We start from the raw sequence: 18,316 nt of genomic DNA on the forward strand, positions 1-18,316 counted from the left end.
CCCCCCAAGACTGTCCACCAAGCCCAGCCCCTCCTGATGCTTGACTTCAGCTTTGCACTTCCCTTCTCTCCCTGGTAAAACACCTGCTCTGGTCTAAAACAATTGCTCCAGCAAGCTGGGATTATCAGATCTAAATCCATTACTTCAGGTTGTACTTAAAAAAAAATATTCTGGTATTTGCTTCCCATCAGGTGTTTGTTGTTTTTTTTTTTTTCCACTCTTCCCCAGAAACGGGAACTCAAGTGAGCTGCAGCCCGGGAGCCATACCACCTCTCTGTGCTCCAAACAGGACTCTGCTTATCCAAATCCAGAAGCGGTGCCGCTGTTTTTAAAAATAGATACTTAAAGGTATTAGCGAGATTGAGTGCAGTTATCTTAACCTTGGGTGTCAGGCTTCGCCGATCCTAGCGGGCACCAGCCAAGTGGAACCATCCTTCAATCCAAGCAGTTTTACCAGCTTTTATTAGAAACACCAGCACATTTCAAGTTTCCTCTTTTTGATCACAAATATAGTATTTTTCCTCTTTTTAAGTACACAGCATGAGACACAGCATCAGGGCTTTCTTTTTTTTTTTTTTTTTTTACAGCAATTTCTTTTGGACAAGCTTTGGGTTAGTGTTCACTGACCTCACCCCAGCCCCAAATTCTGACATCTTGAATTGCTGAAGACAATTGCGTGGGCAGATGAATCCAATGGTGGTGAAAAAGGTACAATAGTTAGAAGTTTGCAAGAAAAGTTTAAGCAGAGACCCTCTACAGTTAAGAAGAATGAAGTAGTGCCGCAGTGCACTACTATTTTCACAGTACGGGGACAGAAGTTGAGATGAATCGTTTGCTCTTCTCCCCCCATCCTCCCCCAACACCGTTCCTACGAAAACGTAAAGGCTGGAGGAAGCGGTAACTTAACGTGAAAAGCCAAGTGTGCCCGGCGCTCCCCGCCGGACCGCAGCTGCGGGGCGCGATACCTTGCTGGGTTTGCTGCAAATCCCATGCCAGTCGTATGTAATTGAGAAGCCTCAAGGTCCGAGTTGATGGCATTTTAGGCTAGTCGTGGTTTTAGCTCACACCTACGCTGGGAAAGTTTCCCTGGACTTTTTAACGCCAAGAAAGTAATTTGCTGGGGGGGAGGAGGGGCAAGTATATCCCCGGAACATGAGGGCATGGTGACAGGATATTAAAGGGAACATGTGCATGATTTGTTATTTTTTATTCCACAGAAAACCCTCAAATCTAGACTCAGAGTTAACAGCAGAAAAATAGTGTTAAAGTCAATAGGTTCATATTTTACTGTAGACTAAATAAATTAGCCTAGAATTAACTCAATACTCTCTATTTTCCTTTCACTGGTGATCCTTCTCTAAATTAATGCAGTTTTTAAAAAGCAACGGCTATTAATAATTTATTCCAGTTAACCCTACGGATGACCACCTGCAAATATATTCCATGTCTGGGAACCATTCCCCGCTCCTCTCCCTCCCCGAAAAGGAAACAATCACTAAAGGGTGTCGTAAAAGAGACATGCTACCTACAATACTCCATGTATCCTGCCACTCCCATCGAGGCCTCTGGCTGCTCTGTGTAATGAGTGAATATTCATAGCCATGTCTTACAAAGAACATGATCAAAAAAATATATAAATAAATAAAAACCTTAAACATTCTTACATGGATTTTTAAAGAACAGAATACATGTTAAAAACTTCAGTAATTTATATCAATTTTAAGCAATACTTTATATACAATGGAAAAAAGACATGCATAGTCCAAATACAATGTTGAAAACAGCATTTTCATAACAAAAAACCCAAACACTAAGTGTTAATACCATGTACATGAATTCAAGAAGGACCACCCTTTTTGTCTGTTGCACACAGTTTATTTAACAATATGATATTATAAGTAAGAAATGAGTTTTTTTTTTTACCATTCTATACAGTGATTGAATCTTCTTGGATTTTCTTATTTATAGTAATTATAGCGCTTGCATGATTTACACTAGAATTGCTTTTCCTCATTTCAAGTTTCACACAGAAGAAAGAAAGAAAAGAATGCTTCTTCTCTATTCAAATCAGCACGGTCTAAGAGTGATCATCCCTATTTTCATCTAAAACCAGTTTTATCAGAGAAACAAAGCAACAATTTCTACATCTGCAAGACAAGGATTTTGGCATTGGCCAATGTGTGTTTTTGTGTGCAAGAGTCAATTCCTATCTTTCCAGGGGTAATACTTCAAACGCCTGCAGAGTTCACTATAGAAAAAAAAAAATCTTCCCGCAACGTGTCAAAGTTACCGGGATACATTATAATGTTGCATTATTTCAGGAAACAGTTTCTGAATATTATTTTTTTCTTCTTTTAAACGCAAATGTTTAAAGTCTTGAAAATACAAATAAAAAATATGAATATAATGAACTTGTTTTCCCCATTAAAAAAAAGGTATGAGTCAACAGCAACAAAAAAATAAAAACCAAAAAAACCCACAAAAGAGACCAGATATTTTAACCGCCTGGCTTTAACAAAAAAATATATTCTTTGTATTGGTTTTTTTTTTGTTTTTTTGTTTTTTGTTTTTTTTTAAACAGCAATTCATTCTTCCATGTGTAGGAAGCAGCAGTTCCATCTAGGATTCAAAACAACCCAGATGTCTGAATTTTCAGTACAAAATGTCCAAGAACACGAAAGGAAAAAAAAAAAGTGATGCTCCCATAATGCTACAAACCCTCCACAAATTTTTCTAATGTGTCCCCGGTGGTGTCACCGACCAGAGACAATTCGTTAGACAACGCACTCCTGTTCGGGGTGTTTAGTTGTGGAAGCATTGCACTCTGTTCTGGGTTGCCCAAGTGTCCCTGATCCATGGAGCTAGCCATAGTAACTGCGAGTCCTGGGTGGGGGGAACCAGTCTGGGGAGAGACGTGGTGAGGTGATGGTTGGGGCTGTATCCTGGGTGACGGGCTGGAATGTGGTGGCTGGGACTGGGGACGGGGAGACTGAACGGGTGCTGGGGACCGCACCTGGTTGCTGAGGGAGGTGGCGATCTGCTGGCCAGGGAGATGAGACGCCTGCGGTTGTCCTGAGAGCATGTGCTGCTGTGGGCTCATGGGGTTAGGCTGCCCGGGGGACCCTATCTGCTGTTTCATCTGCTGCTGTTGCAGGATCCGCTGCTGCAGTGCTTGCTGGATGTTGGGAGTGCCATCTGCCCCCATGCCGGGCTGGCCCATCTGGTTCAGCTGTCCCATCTGAGCCATCTGTCCCATGGAACCCCCCTGTATCGATATATGCTGCTGCATCCGCTGCTGCTGCATGGCTTGAGGGTAACCTCCCGGTCCTTGAGGCTGCTGGAACTGGTTATGTCCTGCCATCCCTCCTGCCATGCCAGCCCCTCCTTGCTGCTGCTGCTGCTGTTGCTGCTGCTGCAGTAGTTGCCGCCTCAGTATTTCTCTGTACTGCGGACTCATGTTTGCCATGCTAGGGTTGTGGCCGGGGTTCATAATGTTTATCGCTTGTCCCTGGGGATTCATAGCTCCTATCCCTTGCTGCTGGGGAGGAACGCTCGGTCTCTGCACTCCTGCTTGCATCGCGTTCATGTTCTGCAATCCTGCTTGAGCATGCATGCCTGGCTGTTGCATGCCGGTCTGCGGCTGCTGCATCCCAGGCTGGGGCTGTATGCCTGCTTGTGGCTGCATCCCAGGCTGGTTAGCCACGTATTTGGCTGTTCTTTGCTTTATAAAAGCTGCCATAAGCTGAGGGTTGGATTTAAGGATATTAAGAACCTGCTGCTGCTGCTGTGGAGAACTCGGTGATTTCAAGGTCCTCAGTAAGTCCTGAAGTGCATTCGGGGGGATGCTCCGAGGTGGCTGCTGCACGCCCGGCATCCTCGGCCCAGCCACGGCTTGTGGCGTCGCCATTGGCATAACTGGTCTTGCCATTCCTGGCTGCATGGGTTGCTGTTGCGGCATTGGAGGTGACTGCCATTGTCCGGGCTGCATGTTGGACATCACTGGACCACTTACAGGGTTGGGCCGGGGTACATTCATGCTGACTTGCTGCATCTGGTTCACTGAACCCACCGTTGGGTTTACTAGTCCTGGGCGACCAGGAGGCAAACCATTGTTAATGTTGTTGACCCTGTAGAGCTGCTGCTGCTGCTGGGCAGCTTCTCTCTCAATCTGCCGAGCCGCTTCCACCGCGGCCGGTGGAGGCTGAGCCGGAGGTGGAGGTGCGGAAACCGGGTTTGCAGGTTTTCCTGTTGAAACAGTAGTAGGGGGCTGAGTTCTCGACACACTGGGAAAGCCAGCCGGTGACATACTTACAGGGGAGGGCTGGGGCTGGGGAGGAGGCTGTGGTGTTTGCGGTGTACTTGGCTGCTGTGTAGGGGTACCAGGCGTTGCTGAGGTAGGAGAAGGCAAACTTTGCTGAGGCACGTTTCGGGTGTTCATGGTAGCCATCCTTCTGCGCATGAGCTGAGCCTGCTGCAGGCGATGCTGGATCTGCTGCTGTCGAAGCTTGTGTTTGATATTGAGACAGAATGGCACAGGGCATTTGTTCTCTTGGCAGTGTTTGGCATGGTAGCAGCAAAGAGCTATGAGCTGTTTGCACACTGGACAGCCACCGTTGGTCTTGCGCTTGCAGCCCTTGGTGTGCTGGACAACCCGTTTCATCTTCTGGCAGGATGGCAATGAGCAGTTTGCATTGCGGCACTGACAGGCATGGACAAGGGACTGAATGCAGCGCTGGATGCTCAGTCGTCGCGACTCCTGGGGGCTCTTTGACTGCTGCTCTCCTTGGCTGTTGCTCTCATCATCCAGACCCAGGCCCCACTTAACCATCTTGTGGTCGTGGCTCTTAGTGTTGTAGCAGTTAATGCAGAGGTCGTAGTCCTGAAAGAAAAGAAAACCCAGAGTTCAGTTGTCTATAGAGCACTAACTGTACCAGCAAAAGGGCTGTACTGGAAGAGTAACAGCGGTGCTAGGCGAGCAACGTGAGCCCGGCGTGGAAGCACACTTTGGGTTTCAGTGGGAACAAACACACAGCAGGACAAAAGCAGGACAGCCGCCACGCACCGTGAACAGCTGCCCGGTTCAATGTACGCCTGGATTTCCATCCCACATCCAAAACACAGCCTCATACTAGCTTCTGTGAAGAAAATTAAGTCTATCCCAGCTGAAACCAGGACATACACCGAGGTAGGGAAGCACCTGCAGATCCACCATGACAGTGGGAGTAGGACCAGGGAGTACTGGGCAGCTGAGGGCAGAAGCCACGTCAGCTGCCCCAGCAAAGCGAGTCTGCAAGTGCACAAGTCTCGGCTACAGTGGGTAACAACGCAAATAGGAGCTGTAATTCTGTCTTCATTTTATTACATTAAAGCATCTTTGCAGGGTTTGGGGGTTTTTTGTTTTCTCCTTTTGACAACAGGAACTGTTTACTTTTCCGTGATGTCTATGGGGTACCTACACAAGGAGGGCCAAAACCTCCAACTAGTAAGACAAACCTTCTGTCAATGCTTAAAAAACAGTCCTTGACTCTCCATTTAGCTATTCTTAGTGTAATTACTGACTAATATCATCACTACCCTGAAATACCTATTTTTTCATCTCTAAAATGACCCTCAAATCAAATGCAAGTTTCATGCTCAGACAAACGTCTGAAAACCTGCTCAAACACCCACATTTTCACTGCCTTGTCCTTTTTTGCTGGAGGAAGGGCACTCCCTTATAAGAAGTACCCAAAAGAAACCTAAAGGCCATACGTCCTTCCACCACTTAACTCCCCTAGTGTGTACAATCCATCTCCTGCAGTCTTGCCTCAAGAAGCCTCGTTCAACGCTTTCCTCGGAGGGATTAATTAAGACTCTTCCACTGCAGACCTGGCAATAACTTGCAGTATAAAAACTAGGCTGCACTTATTCAAATTTTTTTCTTTTTTTGGTTCAGCTGCAGCCAGAGGTCATCACAAGCTCTGTAGAGGCTACCTTCTCCTCAAGTCCACTGGTATAACTCCATGCATAATTGCTCTCTAACACCATTCAGTGGAATTGATCTATGCTGTAAAAGTACTAGTCATTAAAAGCATTGAGCCAGGTTAGGAAGCAATTATATGTGCTGATCTGAAGGGCAGGCAACCTCTAACGCTGGGCCAAAGGGACAATGATGAAGAGCTGTGGCAGCCTCCTTACCCAGCTTTGCGGCAGTCCGGACACACGCCTGGCTGCCCTCCTTACAACAAGTACCACCACATACAAAGCGGAAGGAAAGCTACCTTGCAGGAAAGTACGCAAACTTCTCTCTTGGACATCCATTTAATGTGGATGAACTAGTGCCCTGCAGATTCAGACTAGTCTGATGCAGTCACACCCTACCACCCAGTCCTAAAGTTCTTTAAAATTAAGTTAAAAACTTGTCTATGCAGAGGAGCCATAGTGAAGTAAATGGTGCAGCAGGAGCCATTCCAGCATACTGGCGTTTTCCATGTCAAGAAACTAAAAAGCACTTATTCTAGAAGAAGAGGTACCCCACTGTGGTAAGTTGCTTTCCCTTAAGGCTTGACGGCCTTTTTATCAGGATAAGCTTAATCTGGAGGAGCTTTGGGCAATATCAAAAAATAATAATAATAATAAAAAAAATCAAGCTTGGCTGTAGAGCAAGAGAGAGCAGAAGTCTCTGGTGATATACACCTACCTCACAGACAGTGCAATGCCACCTTGTCTCCACATGATGTTTACACTCATTGCACGTATAGACAAAGCGATCCTGCCCTTGAGTATGTAGTTCTACCAGCATGCAGAGCGTGGACCACTTGGATCGGCGTAGTGAGGAGAACTCCCAGTGCTTATCTCTGGCTAAGGTGAGGAAGGCATCTCGCCCATCCATCAAATCACAGCTAAGTAATGGATCAGGGTCCACGATGGGAGGCAGAGTGTTAATTACAGGCCCGGCATGTAAATGAATCACAAAAAAGACCTGCAAATAAATGGGGGGGGGGGATTAAATTAATGAGGTTAGATAATCTTGCAGGAAAAAGCTCATGTTCCGTTGCAGTAATAGTATGCTACAAATGTTACCTCATGAACTTAGTTTAGGCTAATTTCCTCCAATATGCTGTTACACAACAGAAAAACTAGCGCAATCACAAGCTTTACTCCTCCTGATTTTTCAGTTCTGACTATCATCATGCCTGGATTTACAGAAACAAAATCTTCTCTTTATGCAGTGTATTTTGACAGTACCTCTTTATGCTTCTCCATAGTAGCATACAGCTTCTGAGATAGATCATTGGACACGTTTGGCATGCTGGGTTTCTTCTTGTTAGCTCTGCTGATGCTGCTCTTATTCTTGTTGGTTTTTTTGTTGTTCTTTTTCTTGGCATTTTTGCTGTCACCCTGGCTTCCCTGCAATACATGCATAGGAAAGGATGTTACACTTTATGGAGCTCTCTCCCATTCACCGTTGCTGAAAGTGAAACACTTCTGCTGTCAGTAACAGAACTTTGTTCCAGTGCCGGCAAATCAGCCACACTGTGTTAAATATATCCTATCTTCCGGGAAAAATCAAAAGCCAAACTGGCAGGCAAACAAATTCAAACACTGTTTAAAAATAGATTTTTAAAGTATGCATACACATTAAATAATTTGTACCTTACACTTATTTTTTCCTTCTCAAACACTGTACTTCAGCTTCCATTGCCTCCTTTACAAGATCTTATAGACATTTGATGGTAAAATGAGTTACAAATAAAATGGACTTAAAAAAATTCCGGAAGTGCAGCATTTTGCTTTGTTGTGCATTTGGGGTTTCACATACTTGCTTGAGCTCTGATTTAATTTTTGTTGGCTTGTTTTTATTGAACAAATTTAGGGCTAGTACACAGCTAAGAACATGCAGGATTTGAAACCGACACAAAATATATTATTCTCCGTCCTGAAGACTTAATGCTGCAAATTGAACAAAAAAAAGAAAAAAATCCCCCAAAACCTTCACTTGTGTCTAAGTTACAACCAACGTAGACCACAGCAACCATATACTGAATACTAGATGTAAGTAAAGAGTAAAAAATAGCACATGATGCTATTTAGATGACCTGTGAAAACAGAAATAACTTCTAGACTTCCCATGTCCTTGAAAAATAAAAACCCAAGCCCTCAGAAGGGAGCTCACCACTCAGTAAAAATCCCCTAACTGCTAGAATACTGGTTATCATAATATTAAAAATAAGCTACTGAAATACTCATATATATATATATATACATACACACACAAACGCAAGAAAGTTTCACGAACACTATGTACAAGCAAACACAGGGTTTATCCACAAGTATGTTTATTCAAAGAAAACAAAAATATTCCAACTGAAGAAAGCAATTCTATATATAGACTGTTGCCATCCCTCCATTCCATTAATTAGTCTTAGATAGAAATTTCCTGCCCAATCTTGGTTTTTCTGTAACTAATTTTATTGACTTTTTGACCAAACCTGTTTGGAGATTAAAATGATACTATTTTATGGGAAACCAGACAGAGCTCTAAGTGATTTGAAGGTATTAAGAAAGAAGGTATTGTCCGTGCTCATCTTGACTTCTCTTCCCCAAAATTTGCTACCACCCTGATGGAATTAGGGCATGTCCTCCTTTGCCCACGCATTCTACAGCACTGACATAGATTTTAAAATTTAAACACCAAAAGGAATAATAGATTGACACTTAGCTGACAGTGTTATTCTAAGTTATCTTTCTACTCCACCTTTAGACAACTTTATGTTTGGTCAATTGTACAAAGCTATCCCAAAATGTTTTAAGAAGTTGTAAGGTTGTTTTATACTACTTCATTTTGGTGACGTAGTATAAAACATACTCAGACAGGTTTGCCAGAGATGCCGATGGCACAGTTACTCAGGCAGCCTCGTCCCTTCAGAACCTTTTCCAAGAACTTCTGCATATTTACCACATCTTTAGACTCCGATACATGCAGCACATGTTGAGTTTTAAGAAGCTCTCTCTCCACTTATACAAAGTTTAGTACTAAGAAATTAAGAAAAGATAGCCGCATTCTGTACCATCTCAGTACAAGGCAAATTGCAAAGATTCATCAAGTACTTCTACACGTGGAGATGCCCCTTGCTGGGCGTAACATCCTCTATAAAGTGACGCAAGTTCAGGTGACTACACTGGAGAAGTTCTCATGCTTATAATTTCACTCCTCTTTTTTTAACCAGACCACACTGGTACGTTTTTTGTTGCATTCCTGGATGACATCTTCAGCAACTCGGATGAAGATTTTGTTCCCCTGCTACCCCAAGCAACATCAATGGCCTTAAGTGGGAACACAGGGATGTTAACAGCCAAGGCTGCATTTTCTCACTTTAGGCAGACAACTTGCATGAGTTTCACAGTTAGCTGTTCTCAGTTTTTTAAAATGCCTTTTTTCCCCTCTTAGACATAGAGGTTTACAGTGGTGTTTTCCCTGGAAGAGCATGCCTACGATTTATTGGAAGCGACACTGTTAGCAAAAGAGGACCGCAACTTAAATTCCAAGCCTTATCTTTCAGTTACTTTTATACTGCTATGTCTGTTGAAATAGTTCAATATTAAAAGTTACATTCAGAAGGAACAAGGTGAAAACTATTAACTTTATGGTTCCATAAAAAATATAGCAACAAACTATATTAGTTTTGAAGGATCTGCTAAGGTTTAACAGAAGGAATTTTTTGACATAATGAAATTGATGGATTAAGGTCCATCACTCCACATCAATTACACGTAACACAGACTGTATGCAAACTGTCACGGCAGCTAAGCTGAACGCAGTCCCTCCCCAGTTAAAAGTTTTTGGTTCCACCTCAATCTGCTTGACTTCAGATTTTCCTGCTCTATTTATTTTCAAAACACCGTGCTGCAAATCACAAGTAAAAGGGACAGCATAAAAGTGCTAAGACCATTTGGGTACAGATACAATCAAGACAACAATAAAAATGAATAATGAAATTCTGGCCAGGATCCTGAGAAAGTAATTTTTTTTTTTTTTTTTTAAATATACAAAGAGAGAATTCTGGTGAAGGAACAGTACCATCAGGATCAACATTTCACACCAATGCAAAGCCTGCAATAAATACTTCTAAACTTCAGCCTCCTACTGTTGCAAATGACTACAAGTACCTTTGCAAAATTTAATTCAGCTTTGAAAAATACAGCATCTTTCCAAATGCAAACACTGAAGGTGATTTGCAAAGGTGTGAACCAGAAGCTCAGCCTGCAAGCAAATGTAGCAGTCATGATGCAATCCAAAAGTAGCTTAACACATTTCTCTGAGAACAGAGATGCTGAACTGACTGACTTCTGATTCTGTTAGAAAAAAAACAACCCCAAGCCATCAGTATAATTATTATCCAGGAAGAAAACCAGAAATGCAGTTAAAGGGAACCCTGATTTAACATTCGATGTGAATGACCTTCTTTTCTAGTTTACTGGATGTGAGCTCTCTAATTTATGAAAGTGTTAATTAATTATAGTGTTAATTGTCAGCTTTGTGAGCCAGAAGCAAATATAGCATATAAAGTTAACTCACCTCTGTTGTTTCACTAGCTGCAGTGCTTTCTTCCTTTTTCCTTTCCTCCTCCTCCTGCTCCAACTCCTTAATGCTTTCTTCCAGCACATTGGGCCAGAAGTCACCTTCAAAGTAAGGCAGCTCCTTGGCACTTGTCAGCCTGTCCTCAGTTGCTTGTTTGAAGATGTCCTGTTAAGCGTAACACGAAATACCAAGAATAAATAAATGAAGACCACTTGGGAGAGAGAAGAGAACCAGAGACGTGACCCAGGGCTACACTGAACAGCTGTGCCTTGCTTACAGCCCACGGCCCACTCCTGGCAGGCCTCCCTTTCTGGGTGCAGCTCAAAAACCGGCCTGGCAGTACTGGTAACAGCCCACTCCCAGTTTCATCTTGGAATGGCAGCTGCTGAGGCTCTCCTGAACCTCCATCACGCAATCGGTTCGTGCTCCTGACACGATGGGAGAGACTAAGGTACCCCTGGAAAACATAGCAAACCCCTCCCTGGTAACTATGGCAATTAAAAATGAAGCTTACTCTACTTAGCTTTTCCTACACCGGCTCTTGGACAAGAGCAGGAATTGTTCTAGTGACAGCAAGCACGTCTCATCCAGCCCTTTCCCTTACAGATTTCAGTAAGGGCTTCAATGCATGTGCGTCTGGGCTGTGCATCATATGTGCACTAGGCCTGGTCACTCCAGAAGAATCGCTGAATGCACCGGCCAACTATTACACACAGGAATATTAAATAATGTCTGGTTGTGGTAGGGGAACTTGTGTGCAGCCTGCGTCCTTCGCTGACCGCTGGCTGAAGCTCTGTGGACTGCCTGGCCGGAAAGATTGGGGGCCACTGAGAGGAACAGGTATTCTGAAAAGGAACAGGTATTTCACATAGTTGTTCTAGAGGTGGTTGGTTTGTTTAAGTACATCGTGTTTAACAAGCACGTACCAGACCAGCCAATTTTCTTCTTTGGATTCATTTCAAGACCTCCTTATTGGGGGAGACACAGATTTTCTAGCTCTTTGCTACGCTGGATCAGATGACAAGGCTTGCTATACGCTCTTCTATTCCACACATTTAGTAACTGCCATTTGCAATCAAAACATCAATTTTTTCCAGCACTGTCATTTAAATTCTTGTAAATTTTAGCATGTAAGGAGTGGCAAATGCTACCTTTGCCATCTTTAACTTATTTCCCTGGGTACATGTGAGATATTCTCCAACTATGAACATCACCCTTCTTCTCTTCAAGTGAAGCAGCTGTTTTATAAGCAGTTTTTTTGATTTCACACTATAGTGGGGTCCAGTAGTCCACCTGATCCTCCAGAATTACCAGAAGCAACCAACTTCTGTACACGTTAACAAACCACATACTTCCTTGCCTAGAAGACTGCAGTGAAAGACAAGTACACGAAGGCAGGTTCTTGCACGTTTCTCTTAATGCAGAAACCAAACCTAAGGAATGTTCAGTCTGAAAGGCAGAACCTCCAAAAAATCTGAGAAAATGTACACACAAGCTGAGAATAAAAACTCTTGTACCAACAGTTTCATGTCTTATGAAACAGTATTAGTTACCTTCAAATGAAAAGCCCATAAAAAATTAAATTCAGGAAGTAAACAGTAGCAAACCTTGTAGTCATGAATGATTCTCTCGGCAAATGCCTTGTCCAGCATCTTCTTATACCATTCTTGCAAACGTTTGGGTTTGGGTATTTTCTGATCAGGTGGATGGCAATGAAAAATATAGTCATCTCCTTCACTTGGGGGACAGGCCCAAATGTGTCCAGTCACATACCTGTGTTTCACACACAAGAAAAGAAAAATTTAACCATTTTATTACCATCTTAAAATTAACTCAGACAAACCAAGATGCAAATTCAGACCTCTGGCTTTCCCCCCACCCCATTCTCTTCTGTTTTTTCTTTGTAACAAAGATGCTGAGGCAATAACCTCTATTTGTACAATAGATGAGAAAAGGTCTGGGATATAATGTTGAAGCTTAAACATCAAGTGAACCTCTGATAAAGAGTGATATGCTGTTAGTTTAAGAATTCTAACAACAGAAAAACCACCTCAATGATAAAATCCCAACTGGGATCTCCACTGCAGAAGAGGCATGTAGTATTCCACATATCTCAGGGCGGGCAGAAGGAAAGAGACTATCCCAAGTGAAAAGCTACCTGGCATCCTGGATAAATAAAATGCCAAGAAGAAAAGATTTCTTTCTTTACAAAATCTCGCTTACCCAAGTTTCTTCACGTACTCCAAATATCCAATGAGGATTTCATGATAAACTGCAGTTCGGAGACAACGGGGGCGGAAGAAATGAATACTATCTAGATACGATATGTACACACGCCTATAGTAATGAGAGAAGAATGACAGAAGATCATGTACGGCTGAACGTCTGTTTTGTCTACTGAGAACTGACTTTTATACCAGATACATACACAGCCATACTGAACAAAGAAAAATTAACGGTGACATTATTTTAATGCATTTTTAAGCATCTTAACATGGTATAAACAGTTCTCAAAAGCAAGAAATAGGTACCATTTTTTTAGGCAGCAAGAATATACATCAAGAGGCAAAATTAAATACAGACTACAAAAAACTGTTTCCCCTTCAAAGTCATCTGCAGTCATACAGTATTTGTGCCACAGAATTGAAACATATCTCCCAATCTTCTGTATTTGACTGAATGTAGCCAAGATGTTCTCTATGCATGCACCACCGGTACAGAAATGAAAGAGTACCTTGTATTTGGAGGGGGGCAATCTGAGCCATACTCCTGTACATGCATGCCGAAGAAGCACACATCTACTCCATCTATCTCCTCAAATGCAAACAGAGCTTTGGTACGGTAAGGGAAAGATTCTGACATCTCACCGGAATCCACAAATCTGAAGGAAAGAACGATTAGGAAGGAACAGGGGGGGGTAAAAAAAAAGAAACAAACAACAACAAAAAGCTAATTATTAAACTAGTGTTCTACCAGAATGAGGAAATTCTTTTTAACCTTATTTTTAACTCATTAGAAACATTTATGCAGAAGTTAAACAGGGTCAGATCAGAGCTGCATTAAAACAGGGAGTCCTGTCAATGCAAGGTTTGTTACTATAAAACTCAACAGAAAGACAGTTTCCAGATAGTTCGCATATGACTGAACAGGCAAGCATTGAGTACAAGAGCATCCTCAGAAACCGCAAGCCTTTAAATACACTCCAGAGTACAATACTTGATGCACTATGATGAAGTGATGTCACGTAAACACTGTCTTTATGAATTAAAACCAAAACAGTTCATAGAATAAACCTTTTCAGCTTTTCATTTATGATGAAGCAAATTAAAAATAACTTCTGAAAGCTGAAGTATTTCTAAAAACACAACAAAATGAAGGAACAGTAACGAACAGAGTCTCAGCAACTGTTCCAAACTAAACTATGAATTCTGTAATGCTAACCAAAATGTGGTCAGGCTCTCTCTCAAGATTTAGTAATACAAAGTCATAGTATTACAACCCAAGCCAGGATGTCCCCGCTACCCCCCCACCCAAACAGTAGAAATACAACTGTATTCTGAATCTCCTCTAAGTTCATTTACTGCATGCTGCTTTTCTTCCTTTTGTAACTTCACTCATGCCTACGTTTCAAAAACGTGCCAAGGGATTAGGGCACAGTTTTGCAATATTTATGTAGGGAGACTTCAAAATAAAAAAATTCCAAGATTGCATTTATTGTAATTAATAGAACTAACCTGGATTTCATTCCTGGTTTAACTTCTACTGTCTTATCTGAACTTGCTACTACTCTGACAAAGACCTCTCCAGCTTCAGGATGATTCTGCCGCCGCAAGAATTTGTTTACTCTGTCTTCCAAATGGTTTCCTAAACGTGTAGTCTGCAGCCCTAGAAAGGAAGGGGAGGAACATGACAATGGAAACATTAATACTGGAGAAATCACTGTTAAGTTCAGGGTGTTACTATGCTTGTAAAAATCTTTCAGCTTTCTTCTCTGTATAGAAGCATTTTTCCCCTTTGTTTTACCTCCACATGAACATTTGATTTTTTATTTATACAGCCAAAATTCAAAAAGCAAAGCAACACATATTTTTAACCAAACCTTAAGTGTTCATACCCTAGTGTGGAAGCTAAAACCACTATTGTGGGAAAACTACTTAGTAAGTGAACTAACAAAGAAGGCTTTACATAGCATTTTTAAATTTGCAGGCTTATTTTATGAACACTGCAAATGTTTTCTCCTAACAAAAACACTATCTGGCTGGCTGACAGCGATTACATCACTTTATAGATCTGGCTCAATGCCACACCTTTTCAAGCAAAGCAAAGCAAATCAACAGAAATGAAAAGCCTTTTGACTTCAATGGAGATTTCATTGCTTTTTCTTTTCTTTTCAAGAGAGCTTTTAGATTGAACAGTTACAGTAATCTGCACATAAAGCTTAAATAGTTCTTCCACAGAGATAGAGGTCCTTAAAAGTTCAAGTCTACATATTGTCCAGATCACCTCCTCTCAGTCTTTACATTTACAATTAGCTTTTGTGGCGATAGCTGTTTTGTAGTATTACAGGATGTGATGGTTTTCAAATGAATCCACAACAAATTACAGAAATCAAGATGAAGATTTTGGGTTAAATGGAGAATACAGAAGTAGCACGCTGTTTTGACTTGATTTATGACTTCTTCTCTTATGCTACTCTACTTATTTTACCAACTAGTATTTCTACTTCATTTTTATGGTCAATCTGCTCTCTTTTCCAAAGTGATGGTGCAATTTACAGATGTTCATTTTACTAAAATGCATTTAATTTTCAGCTCTCCATTGCTTCATTTTTCAGTTGTTATCTGGCTACTGACACAAGGCTGTTGGTTCTTCTTCCCGACTACTGAGATGGCATACAGAACCCTGCAGCGAAATATCTATGCTAAAAGTTATTTTAGGCTCCAATACTGGGGAACAAAGCCCCATATACTCAGAGGAAGATCTCACTTTAAGGGATTTATCTACTTGAAGTTTTATTTTACAAGCAGTTTATAGAAATTGCCAAACGCTGCAATCTTGTTTTCTATCTTCTAGTCTGTCCCCTTGTCCAGTGAGATTCTGTGGTTATAGCCAGCACAACACAGTCTAAATATCATTTACCTGGGAGCCAATAATAAAATTTAAAGGCAAGTTAATGTAAAAATACACTATGCCCTTTACCAATTCCAATACATTGGCCTTTCCCAGTGTTTTCCAGCCCAATACGTTATATTGGGCTTTCCATATATAATAGAAGGGGGTTGACTTTAAAGGAAATTTGATGAATTTTAAAGAAAATTCACAAATATTTTCTGAAGAAATTATTTAATATTGTTGATTTCTCCAAAGACAAACAGAAAAAAAAAAGAAACGGCTCAATTTCAGCTAATGAGGTGGTACATTTTTAGAAAGCCATTTTAGTTAACTCTACTGTCTTTTCATTTTATCATCTTTCCAATGCTAAGCAACCAAAGGATATCTGCTTGCTTCCTTATGCTGCAATGCATTAAGACTTGAAAAACAAACAAACAAAAAGACCATATTAAGAAGATAAAAAAAATTGGCAGCATTAAGATTACATGCACTGTAAGGAAAGGATCTAAAAGCCACATACTTTGATAGATTAGAACATGCAAATTCTTTCAGAAAGCAACCGGATTTTGGTTCTTGGGACACCTCTAACGTATGTACGTCCAATAAAAGCTGAGGTCTCAATGAAAACTGCAGTGCAAACTTGAAAAAAGCCATCCAGCCAACACAGAAGGCTTTCAGGCCTCTTGAGTACAGCAGTTGTGTTGCAGTAGCAATGGCCAGATATTTGTTACTGGATGAGTAATTGGACAAATAGGAAGAAAGTCAGACTTCTGGCTTACTGTGACTTTTTGTCAGGAAACTACTCTGGGTGACTTATTTGTCAGGATATCTTTTGTCTTTGAACGTCGCTGCATTAGCTACTAGTGGAGTAGTATTTGTAGATTTTCTTACTAAGAAAAATACTTCAAAAGTTAGGAATTTCACAGAATAACACAGCTGTACACAGGTTTATAGGCTATATTTGGCATGCTATCAGTCAACTTCTATGCAACTTCCTTGCAATGTGGTTAAGACAACCAAATTTTATTTAATATACATTAGGAATATGAATGTTACCCTAACAGCTGAGCAATAGCTTGCAGCGGAGGGCTGTGCTATCTTGACTGTTAGCAGTTGTGCCAGCATGCTTGAGAGCACAGAAATATTGATGGCAATTCAGAAAGCAAAGGTTTTTATAGGCGAGGGAGGGAGAGAGGAGAGGAAACATGTCAATGCTTCAAACTTTCATCATTCATGTTTGGTTTTAGGTCAGTAGCAAGACCAAGGTTTTGACAAGAGCAGGCTTTCCTTCCCTGTTCTTGTGTTTCCACTACAGCACTGTTAAATAGAACCGATCTCAAGAGCTGAGTCCACCAGTTCATTACAGCTGGCAGCAGGACTCAAATCATCATGGGAAAAAGAAAACAAGATAGCCAAACAGCAGGGAAAGGAGAAGGAAAAGGCGATCAGTGGAAAGGAGAAAAGCACCGTTATTTCCCTGTCCAGATCCCCAAAGAACAGAATGGTTACCTTAAACTAAATGCTGCTTACTCAAACTTTAAATAATGTCACAGAACAACTGCAGACGTCCAAAGAATTGCATACTTAAGACAACTGACATCAATATATGCTGTAAAGTCAGCATATAACAGAAGAGGCATCTATTTAAAATGGTTATCTAAAACTACATTTTTATGTCATCATTTTATTAATGTTCTCATACAATCTTAATCTGTCTTTATGAGACTAATTTTAATCTTTTTTAAACAATGCTATCTTGCATGCGTCAGATTACTCCAGAGACCGTTTTGATTACTGTAACCTAATATATCTCACACAGCATTATCATCTCCAAATTATCCCCCTTCAAATCTCTTATTATGCAATCAACCACACACAAAGTTATCAAGAAGTTACAGTTAATGCAAAACCACTCCTTTATTGCAATTTGGAAGACTGAGGCTTGCAAAGTCACAGTATGACAAGGTAGTGCCCAGAACTTCCAAGGACCAAAGAAGAACAAGGGAGGAATCGAGTGTATCTGCAAGTTCCAGTTGTTCAAATATCTGAATCACCTTCTTGGTTTCAACACTCACTTTATTTTTCCACTCTACGCCACTGACACTGCATTCCCAATGCTAGCTCCTACTCTTCCCCTCTCCGCCCCCCAAACGTTTACGAGTAAGTTCTCAAATTATGTTCTGCAATGTTAAATGCATGCAAAGAACACCTGTGTAAGGATTACTAAGGGGACCGAGACTAGTTGACCCGGCAGCTTTTGGCACTCTCTTTAGTGCACATTTCAACAAGACCATGATAATGGTTACTTCCAAGAAAATCTAGACGTGTAGTACAATTGGTTACTTATGCCAGCAGACAGTTCTTGTACCACAATCCACTCTAGAAGCAAGAAAAGCTCTTCAAGTACATTAGTACTTGGCACCACCACAGTACACCTGAAATGCAGTACAACTTGTTACTGCATGTTATTTGAAGGGCACAGAGGTGACGGTAATTTACTACAGTTTCAACACTACATGGAAACACGTCTAAATATAGCCAGTAAAGTGCATGCAGCCTTATGTTTTCTCCTGTTCTGTTTCCCCCTCTTTTTTTTTTTAATCTTAGAAAAATAAGGACATAGATGCCAAATACCTCCAGCAG

At 41.3% G+C, this 18,316-nt stretch overlaps 1 protein-coding gene across 1 annotated transcript in view; it reads right to left on the reverse strand.

The window, feature by feature from the left end:
- Positions 1-1,973: 1,973 nt before the first annotated feature.
- Positions 1,974-18,316, reverse strand: part of CREBBP (CREB binding lysine acetyltransferase) — a gene marked incomplete at its 5' end in the record, with an annotated part of 96,328 nt that continues 79,985 nt past the window's right edge. The window contains 8 exons of the mRNA XM_082006880.1: positions 1,974-4,879; positions 6,680-6,961; positions 7,228-7,389; positions 10,559-10,726; positions 12,169-12,334; positions 12,785-12,898; positions 13,296-13,442; positions 14,296-14,446. Of these exons, the coding sequence (XP_081863006.1) occupies positions 2,711-4,879; positions 6,680-6,961; positions 7,228-7,389; positions 10,559-10,726; positions 12,169-12,334; positions 12,785-12,898; positions 13,296-13,442; positions 14,296-14,446 (3,359 nt within the window). The 3' untranslated portion in view covers positions 1,974-2,710. The remainder of the gene's footprint in view (positions 4,880-6,679; positions 6,962-7,227; positions 7,390-10,558; positions 10,727-12,168; positions 12,335-12,784; positions 12,899-13,295; positions 13,443-14,295; positions 14,447-18,316) is intronic.

This window comes from Phaethon aethereus (assembly GCF_964289735.1).
Source record: "Phaethon aethereus genome assembly, chromosome: 15".
NCBI classification, from domain to species: domain Eukaryota; kingdom Metazoa; phylum Chordata; class Aves; order Phaethontiformes; family Phaethontidae; genus Phaethon; species Phaethon aethereus.